The following is a 21,004-nucleotide window of genomic DNA, read 5'->3' on the forward strand; positions in this document are numbered from 1 at the left end:
AATATTTATTTGAAAACAAAATATACGACTAGGTAAAGAGATACTTTGTATCTAAAGAAGTCTGTTTTAAGAATCTATTTAAATACAGTTTGGGATCTTTGAACTGACAACACATTGACGTCTGCTTTGGATATTTCAGACGATAAACTCCTCACTAGGAATTTGCTATAATTTATCGTCCACAATTTATTGAAAAAAAACAAACAACACAAGACTATAAGACTTCGATAAATGCAAGTAGGTGCTTCCATTACACATGCAGCATTAAACTTCAGTGTAAGGGACAAGTGCAAATCCTGCCAAAAACATTATTTAATGAAAACTATTGTGAGGCCAACATAACTTACGACAACATTTTTCAAACGTGTGTCTGTTGTATCCTCAGCTAAAATGATTTGAACCAGTGACAATGACATTCTTCCTTTATATCTGAACAAAACAACAGGAAGAAAAAAACACTGCTGTATCTGTAACGGAAAGGAAAGCTTCTTTGTCTCTCATTGTAATTGGCTGGAACCTGTTTTTTCCTTCTCTTATGAAGTGTTTTTTAAACTGTTGTGTCTTAAAATAATGAATCATTTGACACTTTAAATAATATAATATTGAATAGAAAGCCTGACCATTCAAGGCCACCATCACTTCACTCAGAGGTTCAATGTTAATGGCCACAATTCTCTTTAGTCGTGGATTAACCTCCTCGATTATTCTTGTTTTCTCACAAATCCTTGCACAGACATGTGCGACACAAACTTCTGCTTCCTTATGGCTCCTGGATGATCTCATTAACTTCAATTCTGTGTAAATTATTCTGTTTAATTCTCATTTTAACGTTTCCCAGCTCTCTGTCCCTTGACAGGCTTTCACAATTTCCTCCTCCTTTCCTTCCTCTTGTGCCAAACTGTGTACCTGCACATTTTAATTAGCTTGTCAGGGGCCGAAAAATAACAAATCTAATGGGATCTACATAGTAAAAACAAACAGCCATAGCTGTTCCTACATATTTCTTTGTTTATTACAGTTGTCAGGCATGTGTTAGACTTGGGGGAATTATCGTAGCTGCTGCCGTTTCTTGGGAGAGCTGTTTTCTTGAGATATAGTTAACAACTATGAGCGTTAGTGGTCATTTGTATTTCCTGTTTCGACAGGAAAATTGAATTAGCATGAAATGTTTCTCCCACCGACGCCATGATTCACCTTGCTAATTGGTTACTGTCCAGTTCTGGGACTCGCTGGCAGACGGAGCCACAAAGACTACATCTTCAGGGGTAGTTTAGAAAAGAAGAAAGAAAAAGTGTTGTCCATTCTCTCCATCCACAGAGAGGAGACGAAAGAAGAAGAAAGGAGTGTTTTTGTCTTTTAATCCTCACATTTGTTTGGCCTTGAGCTGCTCCAAGGCTGGCTCTGGCTGGAGGGCTTCGAGACAAACGCTTGGCATACAGATAAAGGCGCGGCACCAACAAACACATGCAAATGCTTAAGTGATGACTTGAAGAGGAACGATTGAGAATGAAGTGTGAAATCAGGAGTGGAGATGTCCACGAGTGGCTGGTAGCCATTCCCAAGTACACAGATGCAAGTGGGCAAATGAAATGTGTCTTTTGTGAGGGTGTCCTTGACTCTATCGGTGACACTCTGAGTGTGCTTTAGCAGTTACCAACTGTAACTTTACGACTTCACCGCTTCATCTTAATGGTTTTCACGCAAACCAGTGCCAATAATGTTGCATTGAATTAAAATAAATCTGGGTAATTCGTACAATTAAATGTACCTTTCTAACTTAGTCACATTATTCTATATTTATGATCGATTTATATAGCTAGTGTTTTTACTACTAGTACTATTCACTTTAGGTTCATGAAGTCGTTTTACTTCTATTTCAAAAAGGATTCTTGAGTATATGTACATGCAAGACCCTGGTCAAATACAGCGTGAGAATATGCTGTTGTTTTAAGTTCTTAGTTGATATCAATTGAGAAGCTCCACCATAAGCCTAAGAGTATTACTGAATCGTGTGTACAGTCAATATACGACAGAACTACACTAAATGATTGTTATTATTATGTTTCAAATACTGTACCTAGGTTTATGTAACCATCAGATGACCCAGTCTGACTCAAAGTATTACTTTTCTACTTTATAATGGTAATTTACTAAATGTAAAAATGTAAAAAAGTACTGTAATGCATTGCAATGTTTGTAACTGCCACAGGACTATAACACCCATTATAACACCTTCCTGCATCTCCATTGGTCAGAAAGACAGATAAGATTGAAGTAAATGCATCAGTGTTGTGTATTCTGTATGAACCACTAACCATTAATAACTTTATTGACATACAGACTTTAACGAAAGCGGTTCTCACTTCTATTGTATGACACTTAAGGCGTATGTATCTAATGATAATTATACAACATCTTTACTTACAGGAATTCATATTTGGAAGTAAGCAAAAGCAAAAATGGTGTAAAATGATTCAGCATCATCATCTTATAATCTGTTGCTAGGTAATTGATATAATGTCTTGACAGAAGATAGCCTGACCTTTAAATTCCTCTTCCGCTCCACAGACTCGTGTGTCAAACAAATTATTAGTGGGGAAAACATTCTTTTAACCGGATCATGTCCACGATTTAAAATGCAAATTTAAACTGCATGCGAGCCGGAGATACAGCGAGTTAATCGAGCCGTTTCTATCCTCAAACTTCCGACGGTAGTGTTTTAATTACCGGTCGCTAATCCTTTATTAACGCATTAGACTTAAAGAGGGTTTATTTTTTTTTTCTCGTTATAATTTTAACAGAAACAAACTTGTAATCTACGAGGCAGGCTGCCAGTCTACGGGTCCAAACTAATGAGGGTCTTTTCAAAAAGCTTAAAAAGACTCTACTTATCAACCTGCAGCCATACGGGCAACAATGGAGCACAATGTACTCAGGTACAGCAACCCCTCTCTCCGCCTTTGCTCTCTTTCTCCTCCACAGTAATCAACGGCGGCTTATGTAACTCTCTCTACCTGTGCTTATCTCGCGCTAACACACACTGACAGGCACATTGGCTGACTTACTAATAACATGCTCCATCCGGGGAAGGTGGAAACAGAGGGAGAGAGGCTGGTAAAGCAAGGGCTATGGGTGGGGTTGGGGAAGAAAAAAAGAAAAAGAGAGGGAACATGCGGTAAGGAAGTGAAAGAGGCGATAAAAGGGACGATGATGAAAGGAAACAGATCTATTCTTTCCTTGCTTCTACTCAAACAAAGCCACGGTTTCTGTAAAACCCACTATCATTTCTCCAAACACTGACTGACAGAGAGAAATGACCGCTCCTGCGAGAGACCAGAAAAGAACAGAGGGGTGAGAAACCTTGCCGCTGGGTAATGAAACGCAAAGACTTTCATTTTCTCTCTTCAACTCACAGAAATCTACTGCAGTGTTTCCTTGTAGGAGGTTCAACGATAGAGCGACCAAAGCTAGATAAGCAAACACTTGAAATGTTTTCGGCGGCGCTGTTGTTCCGTCTCCCGTCCTTTCATCCTCCGAGGATTAAAGTACGCGCCAACTGCATCAAATGGCTCCACTTGTTTTTTCCGAAAGACTCATAATATGGCAGAGGCCAAGAGAAACCGACTCTCTGCTGTTTTCTAATTAGAGGCAGGGAAAAATGCTATTTGTTTGTTTCATGTAACATTGGTGTGCTTTGGTACAGATGGCGCTCTCAAACGCAGCGAGAGGAGACTTTGAAGAGTGGAGGTGCCCTGTGCTTTAGCCTCTGTCAGCGCAGAGCTGCAACCATCTGTCTTGTCGCTATCGCTGCATGCTTATGCGTCCATGCGACTCGACTACCAAAGATAGTATGTTTTCAAGAAGAAACGGAGGAAGAAAAGACGACAAGAGCCAGGTGGAAGCCATTTTTAACATGTCGGACCAGTTTTCCTACTTTCTTACTATCATGGAAAGACGGTTGGATATTTGTTGGTATATATCTATATTTATATCAAAATATATCAGGGTTCTCGACAGCACAAGTCAGCGTAGGGGCTCCTACTGTGCTGTGATTTTGATCCCCTACGGTGTGAATTGGGCCCCGACGCTGTGTCTGAAGTGGCATAGAGAGGATTTTCCCTGTTGTTTTTGCCTTTATTTCACAAAATTTGGCCCTCAAAGTGCAGGAAATACCGTTTAGTGTTACAAATTCCAAAAGTTGTAGCGCCATGCTCAGGCCCCCCCATTACTTAATTACTATGCTGTTAATTAAATCCTGGTGAGAACTCTGTATATCTATATCAATATTTATATTTATAATGACATATATCTAAATTTATATTGATATATATTTATAATAATAATTATATATATATATTTATAAAAAAAAGGGTATATATATATATATGAAATATGAAGTAGCTCTAGATCTATATTTATATCCATATATATGTATATCTATATACTGTATATACCAAAAGCCACATTGACTGGATGTTCTAAAATGTGCTTTTATTTCATTTACTGTCTGTTACTTAATTGCTGGTACCTTTTCAGTGATTTAGTATTAATGGCTTAAACCTGCCTTTATATAATTGTAGATTTATATTATTTATACAATTTTCTTTAACAACTTAAAGCCTCATGATGGAAGATTGAAAATCTAGTTTCTGGCTCCACCTCTGTCAGAACGGTGTAACTGCATTGTTGCCGCTTCTCTGTTGCAGCGTTTATGTCAGTTTTGTCTTTCTGGTAACTTGAAAATAGTCTCCCAGTACTTCATATAAAAACACTGTCTCTGACCCACTGCTGTAAAGCAGTTCAGTGCTCAACGTCAGTTAGTGAACAACTAGAGAGTTCTACTGTGAGCCAAAACTTCAAAATAAGATTAATCAATAATTATAAATTCTAATTCAATCATTCAAGGGATCAACACCTGATCTTATATGGTCCAAACTTGCCATTTATATTTTTTTAAATGGCAAATTCAATTTTAAAAAATGGTCTTGGAATCACATAGTTTCTCAATACATCTTATCAATTAGACTAGTTGTCAATCCAGTGAAGGTGGGGCTTGCAGAGAGAGTTGCATTATCTTTTCGCAGTGACACATGTTATAGTGACGATGGATGATCAGCTAATGTACATCTTTATTTGTCATACAATCTACTTTAAGAGCCACTGTAAACATCGTCAACTGATGACATCAATGCTTAACTTAAAATCTGCCTAAAATGCTTTATTTTTATTTCAATCATTAACCTTTAAACCATTTTTGCGTTAATGACCAAAAGTTTGGCAGATATTTGTAGTCGATGGCTTGAGGATGCTGAAATTTGTGCTGCGTTAAATTAGAGACACGTTTATTCATGCTATAAAAGAGAAAAAGCTTTTCCTTCCAATCGAACATATGGGACCAACCTTTTAACAGAAAATTGCCATTTAAGATTTTACAGACTTGCATTTAAGCGTCGAGGGCCTAATCATCCCAACAAAAACAAGAAATTCTAAAAAGAATCGAAGGAGAGGAAGGAGAATCGACTTCTTCTAAAACTGCTGAGTAATTACCAGCTGTCAGAATGGATTTCTCCAAGAGAGGCTTTTGTATCTAGTGCCAACTAACATTCTAGAAATATGGCAGTTTCTTGGTACCTCACCAAACTCAATTAAACCTGTGTCTGGGCCCACTTTAGTGCATCAAGATATTAACTGCACTTTGATAAATGACTCAACAAAAAGAGTTGATTAGAACGGCTGAACACGGCTATCAATTTCTACCTAGTTTTATTACAGTTTTAATAGGCTCTATCTTGCATTTTTCACTCATTTGTTTAACACATTAGTTTCTTGTTCTACAAGATCAAACTACGACAGCATGAGGATTCACCCGTTTATGTTATTGTACATTAATGCAATACATTATGTAGAAATGTTAATTTACACAATTATGTAGTATTTACCTCACTTCTCTTTTTGACAAACTGATCAATCCAAGATTTCTTTATTAAAATAAAGTCATTTGATTACATTTTTTTTTTGGTTTCATGTGACTCACAAACTCAATAGTTAAGTAGTTAAGTGCTGTAAAAACATTGATTCATCATTGAATTATCCTAAAAGAGCCACATTAATGAGTTAGCTACAGTTCTATAAAGTAAGATGAATGTATAACTTTGGTAAATGTGACCTATAAACAAGTTTTTCAATTATGTTTTAAAAGGTAAATAATCGTATTAAGATTAAGCAGATATCCTGAATTGGTTTTGACTAACGGATCATTTGGAAAAGGTTTGTTGCATTCACATTAACTCACAGGATCTTATCAAAAAAGTAAAGACATCGTAGGAATGTATAAAAAAAAACATTGCATCTGTGCCTGTTAAGATTTGCGTGGAAAGCAATCTTTACAGATTTGGTTTTGGCTGTCTCAGCCCCAAAATGAATGTGACATTTTTATGAAGTTCCTATTTGTTTTTTGCGCAGCAGAGTGGCAGGCAGATGAATGCCACTGATAAGACCGTTTAGTAAACAAACTTTCTGTTCCCAATTTGGCAGAATCTTCAGAAAAACAGTTTGTTTGTACGACCACAGAGAAATTTGATCAACATCCTATTCCTGCTTCTTTTGTGCATCTAGAGCTACTCTTGAGCCTTTGCAATTTAATAACGGTATCTGTGTATAGTTCGATGTAAATTGAAAAAAGATTATTTAAAATAAACATTACAGTGCATATACAATATTCAAAAGTGATTGATGACTCTTCAATCAACAGAAAGCTTCTCAAATAAAATAAAAATAAATACAGGTTAGAAAATAAAAATGATATTAGTATTTTTGACTGCATTATGGGACAGTCATTAATCCCTTCCCCTCTCTGTTGTGATTGGTCAAGCATCAAGGTTTGTCACTGCGTGTCATCAATAGCGGAAGTCTCCATCTCCAAGGGACTCGTTGTATAAACAAAGCAGGGCATGTTTACATCTGGCTGGAGGAGGAGTGAAGCCATTATTACTTCATAATGAACTCCGCTCTCGTAACCTCTCATTTGACGAGATTTCAGTCTGAGGAGAACTTTATATATAGAAAGGCGCTATATAAATAGACATTATTATTATTATTATTATATATTAATAAGTTCAAAGCATTGTCATGATAAGAGACTTTATGCATCTTTTGCTACATACAATGGCAGATAAAGCCAGATAATTCCCAGATTGCTCAACCAATCACAATCATGTATATGCCTAAAGGATCTATAAGTACACCAAAGGTTCACACCCTCAGGTTCGAAGTTTAATGCCTTTCATAAATTGAAAAACAAAACTAGCTTGGCATCTGTCGGTTCACATTCCCGCAGGACACATTTCTGAGCGGTCGGTCGAACAGTACCAGAACCAGGTTCTTTCTTCTGCATCAGTTATTTAATCTGGAACTGGTTTGTCAAGCTACACAAATTCATCTGAGGAATTCTTGCTCTGTACTTACAGTTTCGGAGAGTCACTGGAGAGACTTTACTCGCAGTCACTGTCTCTCTTAATGGTTATCTATGTTTGTGTTTTCTGCTTCTTCTGGTGTAGTTACAGGGACGCGGCAAAGATGAGCCAGTAATGCGAGCGTACTGCCCTGGAGGCTTCTTTAGAGTCCTCTATATTTTTAATCAGCAGCAGCTCTATCGTCTAATTAATCATTAACATTTCTCCTGCTGATTATGGAAGCTCCGGGGACACCTTGAAGAACGTCTACTATACACACACACACACACACACACACACACACACACACACATACATTCATCACCGTGTGTTTGTGCATACATACATGTACGTGTTCTCAGGGAAGGTTTGTTTTGGTTTCTGACTGATGTTGAGACTGTCAGACGGGTTTAAGGTCCAAACACACATCGTTTCCCTCGGTAGAGTGTCACATTGAAATGCCTGTTATATAACTGTAGAGTAATGTTTGTACTGTTCATTTATGGAAATAAGGAGTTGTTGGGTCAATGTGATATGTATACATCTCTAGCAGGATCTCTAGAATCAGATGCACGTTCTACTGCCATCATTAGTCGCATATTATTTTTTAGAAAAGACGGGAAACTAGTGTTGGAAGAGTCAGAGTTGAAGGTTGGGAGTAGAAAAGACGGGTCAAGGAGTTTGAAGACAAAGTTAGGGAAGTTACAAGTAGAGGCAGTGAACGTGCTGAACAGAGAAGATAACCAATGAGATTCATAGGTGTGTCTAGGGAGTCAAGAAAGGTAAAGGTGAAGGAAGTTGACTAGTTGCTGAGAAATGACATTAAAGATTTAAAAGAAGAAAAAGGTTAAAAAAGTTCTGCAGGTACTAGCAAAGAAATGTGGTTATAACACATAAGATGAAGGGTTTGATTGCAACTATGAAGCTATGTTTGGACCCAATATATTTTTGGTAACTCTATGAAGCTCAGTATCTGTGTGTTATGGTTTTTACGCCAGTGTTTTTATACACCATTATACAACTTGAACATCATTATTATCCAAGCACGATGACGGAAGCTGCAATAATGAACCGCTAACTAATAATTTTCGAGCCAAGACTGGATAAGATGAGCTGCTAATTACTCTACCACGTGCTAACATGCACACAATAGGAACTCCTCCTTTGATCATTTATCTATTATGAATATTCCTCAACAAACTCATCATTAAGAAAAGGATATTTTATGTTAAAATTGATGCGTGTCCTGACTATCTCGAAACCGTCTGTTCTCCGCATAATGCCACCAATGACAACAATGATTCATTAGTTTTCTATTGCGCAACAAAAGATGAAGATAAATAAACAATAAAGTTGTTTAAAGACAAATGGTTAATCTTGACATTTAATGAATCATCGCGCGGCAAAGTGATGCATAGTCGTGATGCATCGCAGGCTGTGATTAACCAACATACCAGCATTTTTAACAGATGGGAGAAAATGTGTGCTCGCCATAAACCAGTGTTGATGAGAGCAGAAAATATCCCAAGTTCTCCTTCCGCTGCCCCACTCTTAGCTCCTCACTTCCTCTCATTTCTCCTCCTACCCACGTTTACACTCGTCTTCACCTCATGTGACTTTTCTTTGTCTTTGCGCTCTCATCTGCACCCCTGCCAGCACCTCTTTTGTTTCCCTTCCCTCTCTCACTCTTTCCCTTTTGCTCCGCCGGCGCCGACATGTAAGCACTTCACTGTCGCTCTGCTTAGGCAAATGAGTGTGATTTTAAATATGTTGCTCCATTTCTCCTTCATCAGTACACAGTGCGCATGTCGCTCAAGCCGGTCGGAGACTGTGGGAACACAGGGAACTAAAACACGTACAACCACTGCAGTGGAAATGAAAGCATGGCTGGAGAAAGTCCTCGGAAACTATTCTCATGTTTGAGTGAAGGTCAGCTTTTCGTAAAATTGTCTGATGTTGACCCTCAGCGGACATATCGGTTCAATGTTGGATGTTTAAAATAACACAAACACTATCTTTTTAATTCTTACTAAAAACCTGAAACATTATTGTATTGCATTGATATATTAATTTGTTCTTTTGTTTTCTTTCTCACAAAACTACCAAGAAACGTATCATGCTATGTTGTTAAACCAGGATGAAACTGCAAATAAACAAATAATATCTGAACATTAAATGCAAGATTTAGTTTCTTTCTATGAGCCGCATGACCAAAGAAAAACATTTAATCGCTTTCCTGAGTTTAAATTAAACTCTATTTTCTGTATACATTTTTTATAATTGTCACTTTAGTCTCGGTGTTGAATTAATAGCTATTATATTTTGTATTTCAATGTTAAATTTAAGGTGTATCGATTTAAAGTGATAGTGTAGATAATTTTGCATCCATAAAAATAAAAATCAATGTCCAATTTTGTATTAATTGTGGCGGTCTTACATATAAAGTGGACATTAAAACTAGATTATGATGCAAAGATTCAGTTTGCATTAGTCAAGGAACAAAATAAATAAGCAAAAATATTATTTACGGAGACAAAGAAAATATTTAGTACAGCTACATTTCACCTACCGAGAAAAATCTACCTAATAGAGCGGAAATGTTCATTTAGAGACAAAAGTGAGGTCGTAATTACTTTTCTATTTTTACGTTTTTCTTGCACATGTGAGCAATGATTTGAATTGTTTTGGGAGAACAAGCAATAAAGCTAAAGCAGACACACAGGATAAAGAAATATGTGCCTGGCTCTCTCCACTGATGGAAATGAATGCAACCGCTGTCTACAAAACATAAACTAGTTTCAGTAGCATCCAGGCCAAATAGTTAAGAGAAGCATTAAAATAATACTTAGAGAGGTCGAACTGTGGGAGTCGATACTATTGAAAATGAAACAAAAATATTGTTCAGTAGGTCGTAATGTTACATTGTGCTGCTGTGAAGTCATTATCGGTTAAATAAAAGATGTGTTTAAGTGAAGACAGAGGAGCTTCTGCCCCATGGATACCTGTGACCTGGTCCACAAGGATGCGGGACGTGATGATGCGTCCGTATTGGGAGAAGAGCTGCTCCAATTCTTTCTGGGTCATGGTCTTGGGAAGCCCACTCACATATAAGTTGGCGTCACGGATGGAGGCTGAGCTGGGTCGTGCGTATGACACCTGTGAGGAAAAGAGAGCTTCATGAATGCAAATGTTACAAGACCTTAATTAGTATTTAACCTTCCGAGCACAATTCAGCGAGACTGGGATTAGAGCCGAGTGGCTTTTGCTGTTGATTTAAGTGTGTTTTCCTCAAAAGTCCTGGTCATTTAATCGCCAGAGAGGAAAATGGGATTTTCTTGTACAGCCTTCTCTGGAGAATACCGTGGCAAAAAGATTTAGCTTCTCAGAACATTGTAGAGGAAGAATTTAAGTTGTTTTTTTGGGGTTGGGACAGTGAGTACTCTGAGCCTGTGGGAAGAAAATCGTGTTTGTTATAGTCTGAGGTATGATCTCCTGGGAGAACCGGGAGTGGAAGACTTATATGGTTCCAGTAAGAGAACAAATTAATGCCAATAATAGCTCCCTCTTCATTCTTAAAGTGTAGCTGAGCTGTGGTGTCAATCAATGTCCTAAAAGCCTCTGTAGCTGAAAATACTTCTCCTGACGGTAAGAATGCATCACCTGACAGCAACGATTCCTTCGAGAAGAAAACAACAACTTCAAACTTGTGCTCTTGGGGTGAGTTTGAACTGTTTATTTTCAGTTTATTCGTTTTGCTTCCCAGAGTAAATGTTTCCTCGAAAACAAGGACGCATCTTAAAGTAAGAAAGTTTATTTGTAACAAGTTCACTTAATGTGTTAATTCAATTGTGTGTCAAGTTGATCTTGGACCTCATATTGTACTCATCAGTATAACTATTTTCATGGAAACATTTACATTAGAAAATGTACTCTGCTGTGATTGGCCCGCGTTGGGGTTAGTCATATAGTGTCATCAATCCCGGAAGTCTCCACCTCCAAGGTACTTGTTGTATAAACAAAGCGGGAGTGATTACAGCTGGCTGGAGGAGGAGTGAAGTCATTATTACATCATAATGGACTTTGCTCTCGTAACCTCTCGTTTGCTGAGATTTTGGAATAGGTAGAACTTTATAAAGAATAAGTTCAAAACATGGTCATGATGAGAGACTTACTGCATCTTGGAGAGAAATACTTCAACATTTGAAACTTTTGACCAAGTAAGGAGTTTGGAGTTTGACATTAGTTGTCCTTTTACTGTGGTGCAACTACAATAGTTCAACACAATTATTCAGTTCTATGTGTGATTAAGAGATGAAAGTAGGATTTATGTCGAAACTAGCCTTAGTTCTGTTGGTCACAGAGTATCTGTCAAGATTTTCTTGCTCTTTAAGACATAAAAAATGTTTAATTGTATCATCATTCACTTGTTTGGTTTGGTTCTCTTAACATCTAGATCTGCTTTATTAATCCTTCTGGAGATCTCCTTCGGGAAATTAGATTTCCACTTTACAGCAGACAACAGAAGGTACAGCAAGTTCATAAAAGCAAGACCAAGAATAAAGTGCAATTAAAAAGAGCAAAGTGCAAAGAGATAACAAGGTGCGAGTATAAAGAGCATCAAAGGAAATAACACAAAGAACTACAAGGATCCAAACAGAATAACATCATCCCTTCACTCCTGCCCCCAAACTCAGAGTTATGAAGTCTAACAGCACGAGGAATGAATGAGTTCCTGTTCCTTAACTACATCAACTTTCATGAGTTTGTGATGAAAATCATATTTATTGGTCAACATACTTTAGAGAAGGTAGTTACAACTGACCTATTTTCCTGATGGTGTAGTGGTTACAACACTTCAACACAAATGGCCACAGTTTAAATACTGGTTTTGCAGAAATCCTGCAAAATAAGCCCCTAGCCTTTGTACACGCTGTCTTAGTATTTTTCTACTTTTTTATTAGGATGAAGGAAATACATTTTAAAAATGTGGCCTTTGATTCCAGCATGGTTTTAGTTCTGAAACTGGTGATGTTCAGGATTCTCCGATCCAGTTTTGTGTCACACCATTATTGCAATGTTTATTTTGTTTAAGAAAAACACAGACCAGAACACGAGAAAAAAACAAAAAAACATCATTCAATTATATGCGATTAATTTTCTTCCTTAAAAATGTAATAAATGCCTACATAACTGAACCTTCATTTAAACTTTATACTAATATGTACTGGTGTTTAGAATTTAAAAAGCAGTTTGCTGCTCAGCCTGCAGTCATTATTCCGAGCTAGTTGTCAGCTGCCATCCTAAACATCTTAATACGCAGACCCCCATTTTGCTTGAGTAAAGTTTGTGTAAATCCCATTACTGCTGCTGCTGACTGGAGCAGCTTTCCCTTCGAGTGTCTTCATTACCTCTGACATGCAGGAACATAAGCCATCAAACAAAGTTAAAGTCAGGCAGACATGGCGGATGTGCAGTCGCAAACTCAACCATCAGCAAAGAATCCCTGCTTTAAGTGGGTAAATGAGATGGTGCCCGTCTGGTTTTCTTGTTTCCCGTTTTAAACACATTTCCTTCTGCAGTCTGCTTAATCTCACTTTTCACTCGGCTTCTCTCCACTCCAAACTTCCAGATCCAGCCTCTCTCTTCTTCTCCACTTCGCTCTCATTTTCACTCCTTGTCAGCTAACTCCAGATGTCTAATCCATCAACACCTCCTCAAACTGTGAGCAGGATTCTGTACGAGTGTGATGAATGTGTTAAAGCACCGTGTGCATGACGGTGTGTTAGCGCAAAAAAAAAAGAAAAAAAAGTTCCGCTGACTGTAAGTGTGAAAGGAGTGTTCACGAGCGACGTGGTAAAAATGTGTCTGAATTTATATGCATCATGTGTGTCAGTATGAGCTTCTCTTACCTTTGGCATGCTGCTTCCCCTCACACCTCGGTGGGGAGGAGGCATCGCAGCCATCCCTGACACAATCTGAGGTGTCATGTTGCAGGAAGCTGCATAAACAAAAGCGCCGAGGCACAATGGAGGGACACACTGCCGGAGAGCATTTGAATCTCTGGGCCAAGCTTCTCCTTGCAAGTGGGAAGGATGTGACATGAAAGAGCGACAAACTTAATTTTAGATTTACTGCCGAGCCTTTTAATTTACCTTGTAACCTCCGGGGCACTTGATGCTATTGTGAAGCGAGAGCGAAGAGAGGAAGAGACAGGAGGGGACGTGGGGCCATGAGAAGTAACGATAGATGCCAAGAAGTCATTAAGCTTTCTTATTTTAGAACTGTCATCTGTAGGATGAAATCAACTGTAAATATTTAAAATATATGCTTTAGATATGTTGCTTTAAAAGGCTTGTGATGAAAACCTCTGTATTATCATGGACAGAATGAACCTGTTATCTATAACTACATTGCTTGTAAATATCTGTGCATAATACAGGTACTTATCGCGGATACAAAAAGCATCCTTTCTAAGTACTATTGTACTCATCAGTCTGTTTTCACAAAACTCTACAATGTGATTAAGCCCCGCCCACTGAAAACTCTTTGTTTTTCTGGAGATAAAAACTTGTTTACCAAAACCACGCCCACTATGCAGTGATTGGTCAAACATTAAGGTTTGTCACCGCACATCATCAATCCTGGAAGTCTCCACCTCCGAGGAACTCGTTGTATAAACAAAGTGGGGCGTGATTCCAGCTGGCCGGAGGAGGAGTGAAGCCATTCATTTAACCATAATAATTGAGTTTGCTCTCGTAACCTCTTGTTCGTCAAGATTTCAGACGGAGGAGAACTTTATAAAGTAATAAGTTCAAAACATGGTCATGATGAGAGACTTACTGCATCTTGGAGAGGAAGACTTGAAACATGAGTAAGTGAAGAGACTTGGGTTTTCATGTTAATTGGCCTTTAAATGAAGAAATGAAGATCAGTGAAGAAGCTAGACAGAAGCTAGTTTGAATAAGAGAGACACGAGGACCAGCGATGATGAAAGCAGTAAAGGTAGAGTGCTACGATCAAGAGAGGTGAAGAAGTGAGCGCAGGCGGGAGGGAATGAGTGGAAATTAATGGCGGAGGTGATCTACGACAGAGGAGTGAAAGTGAAGAGTTGTAGAACTCTGACGAGGTGGAGACACATGTCTGTGAGGTTTGGGCGTGTCAAACAGAAGATGTTAGAAATTGAAGTACCAGGTAAAAGAAGAAGGAGACGAAGACGACAAACTATTGATGGACATAAAGAACAGAGGGATGACGAGAGAGGATGATCAAGATCAATGATCAATGTCGTTGACTTTCTGTGGCATTTTCTGATTGTAAAAGTCAAAATAGAGTCGTATCATTTCTTCTTCTACAATGTTACACCGGATGATGAAAAAAGAATCAAATCTCAACAAAGTGATCAATTCTGCAGCCTCGCAACAAGAACGGTACATACAGATGGTAATTATTGATCATTGATTATTGATAGATAAAGATTGAACACACTGCTAGACTCAGGTCATTAGCAAAAACACATCTTTAAAGAGTTCACTGAGAGTGAAAAAATTAAATAAAATTAAACTAAATATTGAATGCTCATAAATCCATTTGTGTGGCACCAGTCTGTAAAAATGGTCTAACTCACAGCTACCGATGGCCGTTAAAAAACACCAAATGAAGCAGTAACAATTGAAAATCTGATTGTCCAAACTTCCCACGTTGTTCAACTACGGAATTAAACCAGCGAATTGAGTCCAGAGCGAAGCAGCTGTTCTGATCAGAGGCCAGTTTGCTGTCGTCGAGGGACCAGAGGGGGAACCTCAGAGGGTTCTCACAACTCCAGACTAATCCGATCCTATTATATTAGATTATATTAGATTAGATCAATTGACATGAATGAGAATCAAGAGATTACCCCTGAGCAACAGATTACCGCCTGGCTTTAAAGCAACAGCATATCTGCCGGCACAGAACACTATTCCTGGGAATAGAGAATAAATTCATCAACTAGAAATTTGCACCACGGGGATGAATTCTTTATTTCGCAAATGGGTTTGGAAAGAGGACCCAACAGTCTTTGAACTAAATTATCTGTTGTCTCTCCCTGACTGTCAACTGTCAAGCCTGCCTTTTCTCCACGTCACTGAGTTAGAATTTGTATTCTTTCCACGGCTCGGGAAATTGACATGTTTGTTTCATTTCTGCCTGAAATATCTATATTATTTCATTTCAAACCCTGACTGGTGAAGACTAATTAGAGTACTGGCTGTCTTTGATTTGGCCGGTGTTTGTATTCGCCAGACTCCTGCTTTTTAGTCTCATCTCAGTCTGCAGAGTTTTAAGATACAATTCCACTGTTGTTTTTTCTCATTTAAAATATTAAACGGGTAATTAAAAAACATGGTTATAGTCCTAAAGTCAAAGATGATTTGTCCAGTTACCTTGATTGTTTTGGTCTGAAGTCTGAGTCCATTTAATGTGTTGATGGCTTTCTCTGCATCCTTTGGATCAATGTAGTTGACAAAGCCGTAGCCCAGACTCTGACCTGAAAGAAAAAAAAACAAAGAAGAGATCAGCACTGAGTTATTTTTTAATTTAAAACACAATCACAGGGTTTTAATGTTAGTTAAGATCCAAGTGAAGCGAAAAAGTGAAACCAATGCAGTTCTTCGAGTGTCCACTTGACTTCAGAAAGACATAACCTCAGGTACACGGACCAAGCAAGAAATACTTTTACTGCATTAAATATATATTTTTGTATAAGGGGCGTGGTCGACTTGACTCACCCAATCATAAGTCACCTTGCCCGAACTCTGTGATGGTAGACCAGGAAACTGTGCTTTAAAACCATAATTTAGTACCGGACGAGTGATGTCGCAGATACTACGTTCATAATTTATACATTAATGGTAAAGATGCAATTCAAATATTTGTCAAATTCAATAGGGCTAATATCTGCATCGTAATACCAAGTCAAAACATCATTGAAAGCGTCAACATTGGTATGGGATCCATTGCTACTGTTCCTGGTGATGCCATTCCAACCTCTAAATTCAAAATTCCAAGCAATGTCCTCTAAGATCAGGCATCTCAAGCTCAAGGATAAAGTCATCTATTATCAATGGCCCAACAGTAAGAAAACCCCTCTCATAATAAGTGATTTTTTTTTTGGCCAAAGGTTCACATCGAATGTGTTTTTGAGTCGAGCAATGATCCAAATGTTTCTCTGGCTTAGGAAAGAAATCGTTAAAAATAAATGTGTGTAATGGTAATAATACATTTTAATTGGAGGAACCTCCAGAGTGTTTGGAGTAGTTTCTGAGTGTTTCAGTCTGAATCTCTTAGCTCAAAAACGGGAATTATGAAGTGGAGTTAAAAGCTATACATTCCATAAATGCCTCTGAGCTAGAAACCAGATAAAAGATTGCTTTAACTGAAGAGTTCGCTTTCTTCGAGACACAAAAGTCATTGAGGGATAGAATATTTCTAGCTGGTGGAAGATTTGTTTCTCAAATGAAATATCTTTACAGTGTTCAATACCATAATCCACTCTGGTGCGTTCACAGAGAGCCGTCAACCTATGGCCAGAGATATTTAGACAAAGTCCTCCGTTTGTTCTACTAAGAAACATAATGAACAATAATGTCTCTCAATGGAATGATGAGAAGCACTTCAACAAGATCAAGCATATAGTGGACAGACATTCCAGACCATTGACTCATTTCTCTACTTAAAACTCTTTCAGGCTCTACAAGGACTCACTATTGACGGAGTCTGAGTTTCACAAACAAAGAAAACAACATCTTTATGTTACAGCAGCTTCTTCATCTGCAGTAAAACCTCCTATACTTCTGCCTCTGATTCCAAAACAACCGATGTGATCTCGGTTGACTCCTTCTGAACTGATAGCAGGTGTCTTATATCGCTGTTATATATTTGAAGAAAATGTGAATGTTTGGTTTAAAATCCTTCAATCCCATCGTAAAGTAATCCTCATTAGCACCTTTTGTTATTTTGACATCCTTATATTAATCCAAACACCTAATTGCTTTAAGCGGATCATTAAACCACAATGAAAGTTAATGAAAAATGACATTACTCATCAATAATTGGTGAATCGTTCACTCAGCATATTGAGCAATAAATGTCTCGGAGCTCTGTGGGAAATTTGGCAGTGAACTCTTTTCCCCTGTAAAGTGTCTCAGCAGCAGAATCTCTCTGAGTGCGAAGCATCTCTGACATATCCTAGTGTTTCCTCCACAGATCAAGCTTCTCAACAAGCTCGGGACTTGGAGTGGAAGCCTCCAGCCATCAGAGCTCTCGCTCAGCTACTTTTCCTCAAACAGCCGCAAACTATTAACATCGCACCAGCGCAAAGAATCCCTGTCAGTTTAAAAAACGGAGACAAAGTGAATCACAAAATATAGAGCATGGCTGTTTCACAAAATAAATACATTTGGGCTGTGGATATCAACACACGGAACAGCTCGGCGCCGAGCGGTAGAAGGGCCGGGAGGGACTTGTAGTCCTAACATCAAACAGCTGGTGATTTTCTCTTCTTCTCCTCTCTCCTCGCTCTTCTCCACTGGATTAACTGTGGATTATCAGACACTCTTTATTGTTAATTAAAAACCTGCCATCCTGGAGAGACTTCAGCTATTTTTAACTACCTCTCCTCTACTCCATCTTCCACTCCTTCACTCTGACTCTCTGCTGACATCAAGTTTTAACTTTGGCAATTTGAATATGCCTCACAAAAGCACTCCTGTGAATTCTTGGTCTAATTGTGTTCTTAGACAAAGTAGAGGCACATACGCAAGAGGTGAGTCGAAGGACAGCGTGCTATAGATGTTAATATACGGAGAACTTTCATGTCTAGAGATGGAAGAGATTTCCCGCTATTTAAAGGCTGAATAATGGATTCAAACAAAACTGAAAGGATGTTTCACTTGTTTTCTGAAGGACATACGATTTCAGTGATCGATGAGATTATAGTATTGATTGTTATATCTATGATTTATAGTCATACAGATTAAAATGCTATAAAAGTCACACCGAAATCACACATCTTACACAAAGAAGTAGAAAGAATAACCAGGACTGAGATGCGGAGCGGAGCAAAAACATGAGAAAATCAAGACTACAAAGACTATGGAATCAACCACTGGTCCAAGTTAGGACCACCCCTTCAATTGAAGCTATAAATAACTCCATCATCAACACCTCTATTGTACTCTTGAGCAATACCGTGTGAAGAACGTTCCGATGGGCTCTTACTTTTAAAATTACTGCACAAGCTTGATCTTCTAGATATGACATTACACTATACTTTTTGCAAATAAGTCTTTTGTCTTTTGGTAAATCGGTACCTACGTATATGTTCTATGTTTAAAAGACAACTAATGTTTTGATTTAAGTGTGTCTTAACTAGATGTTGGACTCTATTGCATCATCAGTATGTGTCTGTTTGTACAAAACTATTTTTTTTATTGAAATATTTACATAAGAAAATGATCTTAAACTCAGCTCTATGAAAAAATATTGGAGATTAAATCTAAAATTAACCATAACCACACCCCCTCTGCTGTGATTGGTCAAGCATAAGGTTTTTTCACAGCATGTCATAAATCCTGGAAGACTTGTTGTATAAACAAAGAGGGGTGTGATTACAGCTGGTTAAGAGGAGTGAACACCATTATTACTTCATAATGGACTCCACTCTCGTAACCCCTCATTCGCTGAGACTTTATAAAGTAATAAGTTCAAAAAATGTTCATGATGAGAGACTTACTGCATCTTGGAGAGGAAGACTCCAACATTTGAAACATAAGAGTGAGTCAGGAGAGTTGGAGTTTCACATTAGCTGCCCTTTAATTGATTTAAATACGATTTAATTGATAGAAGTGGGTCGGCTCACTGTTGGTACTGATAAGCAGCTGTACCGAGTATAGACTCAACCCATTCCAAATAATAATGCAGAAATCCTACACTTGTAACGCCTGAAGATATAATACAGTGACACTATAAATATGGATTTATTCAACATCCCACAAATTAGTTCACAAAAAAATATATTACTCAATGGGCAGTTTGGACATAATCTCAAAAATACTCCTGCCAAGATATTCAAACGCGCATCCGTGCCGCCATGGTGGCTTTATTGCACGGCGGCAGACGAGGTATACTTTTCCAAATGTAAGAGATTAGACATTTTCTTTGTGGCAGAAATCCAGAGCACGCTTCGGGGAGCCCCCCCACTGAGCCACGGATAGACAAAAACATCAGAAAAGCTGCTCGGAAGGGACCAGCAGGGATGCCTTCATGACACGCAGCCATGCCTGCGCATTAAAAAGCTTCGCACTTGAGGGTCAATAAGGAAATTTGGAGATTTCATATGCTAATGTGGCACCAACCTAACACCAGGAAGAGGTTTAGAAAAGCAGCTCTATCCTTAACAACAAAGACCATTATCCATCTCAACAATAAAGGGAATGAAACTTCAGAAGGTAGGAAAGTAACTGTGATAAATGGATGTGGAGCTACATGGAATATAAAGCGAATCGATAAATGTGTTTAAGGAGTCAGAAGGCAGCATCCGCACGCCCTTATTCTTTGTCCTACTACAAATAGTCTGTATTTATTTGGAACGGCTCACCTTCATCACCCTCATATTTACTTCATATTTTTGGCAGAGTTGATCGTCTGCAGCTGCCGAGCGATCGAACCCCCAGGTGGGCCGACAGATAGAGGAAGACAGAGGCAGACATCTGCATGCAGCACCAGGAAAACTCCAACAGGGGATTCCGCCCACCATTTCCAGACTGCAAGGGAACAGCAGGGAGCCTCAGGCAGACTGCCTTCAGCTGCTCACAATTCACAAGGATGGATGAGAGGAGAAACATCAACACTGGCAACACACGAGCCCAAGTAAATGCCACGCATTCAAAATAACCATGAAGTACTTTCTCCACCATTTAAAGTGAAAGTCTAAAGGCCAGCGAAGGTGCTAAAGTCCAGAAAGAAGCGTTTATTGAACATGAAAAACATGTTTTCTTTATCAAAGAGGCTGGAGTTACATAACGGCCTGGTCCACATTCGAGCAGCCCACCTGGAATGTACATTACAGTTCCAACACAGATGTACATCTTTAAATAAATACAGCGTTGAATTATTCTGACCTTGCTTTCCAAATAAATGACTCATGTGAATGCATAATGTAGAAACTGAGAAACTTTATGCTAAGCCCACGTTTGCTTACTTATACACGGACACAAAGTACCATGTAGAAAATCTATTTGTAGTACTATATGAAGCTCAAACTAGGAGTTATGTTTCCTTATTTTTACACTTTATGATTTGCTGCTAGCATTTGGAGTTGGTCATCGATAATATTAGCACAGTGTCAGACATTCAACACATTTAGAAAAAGGTCACGATGGTCATTAGGGATGTTACAGTTAGCGGTAAAAAAGTTGAACATGGTAATCTTTCTTTAAATCGTGTTTAACATGGATCAGATGAAGTTTCACAACCTTTCATCGGAATTCAATTAATCACGCATGACTCAGTATCTG

At 38.4% G+C, this 21,004-nt stretch overlaps 1 protein-coding gene across 2 annotated transcripts in view; it reads right to left on the minus strand.

The window, feature by feature from the left end:
- The window catches only part of elavl4 (ELAV like neuron-specific RNA binding protein 4), an 84,870-nt gene that overhangs the window by 16,265 nt on the left and 47,601 nt on the right, over positions 1-21,004 (minus strand). For both annotated transcript variants that reach the window (XM_087783721.1, XM_087783717.1), the window contains exons 5-6: positions 15,872-15,975; positions 10,454-10,607 (exon numbers count right to left, since the gene is read on the minus strand). In XM_087783721.1, coding sequence (XP_087639847.1) covers positions 10,454-10,607; positions 15,872-15,975 — 258 coding nt within the window. The remainder of the gene's footprint in view (positions 1-10,453; positions 10,608-15,871; positions 15,976-21,004) is intronic.

The sequence above is a fragment of the Callionymus lyra genome, chromosome 2, assembly GCF_982586985.1.
Source record: "Callionymus lyra chromosome 2, fCalLyr1.hap1.1, whole genome shotgun sequence".
NCBI lineage: Eukaryota > Metazoa > Chordata > Actinopteri > Syngnathiformes > Callionymidae > Callionymus > Callionymus lyra.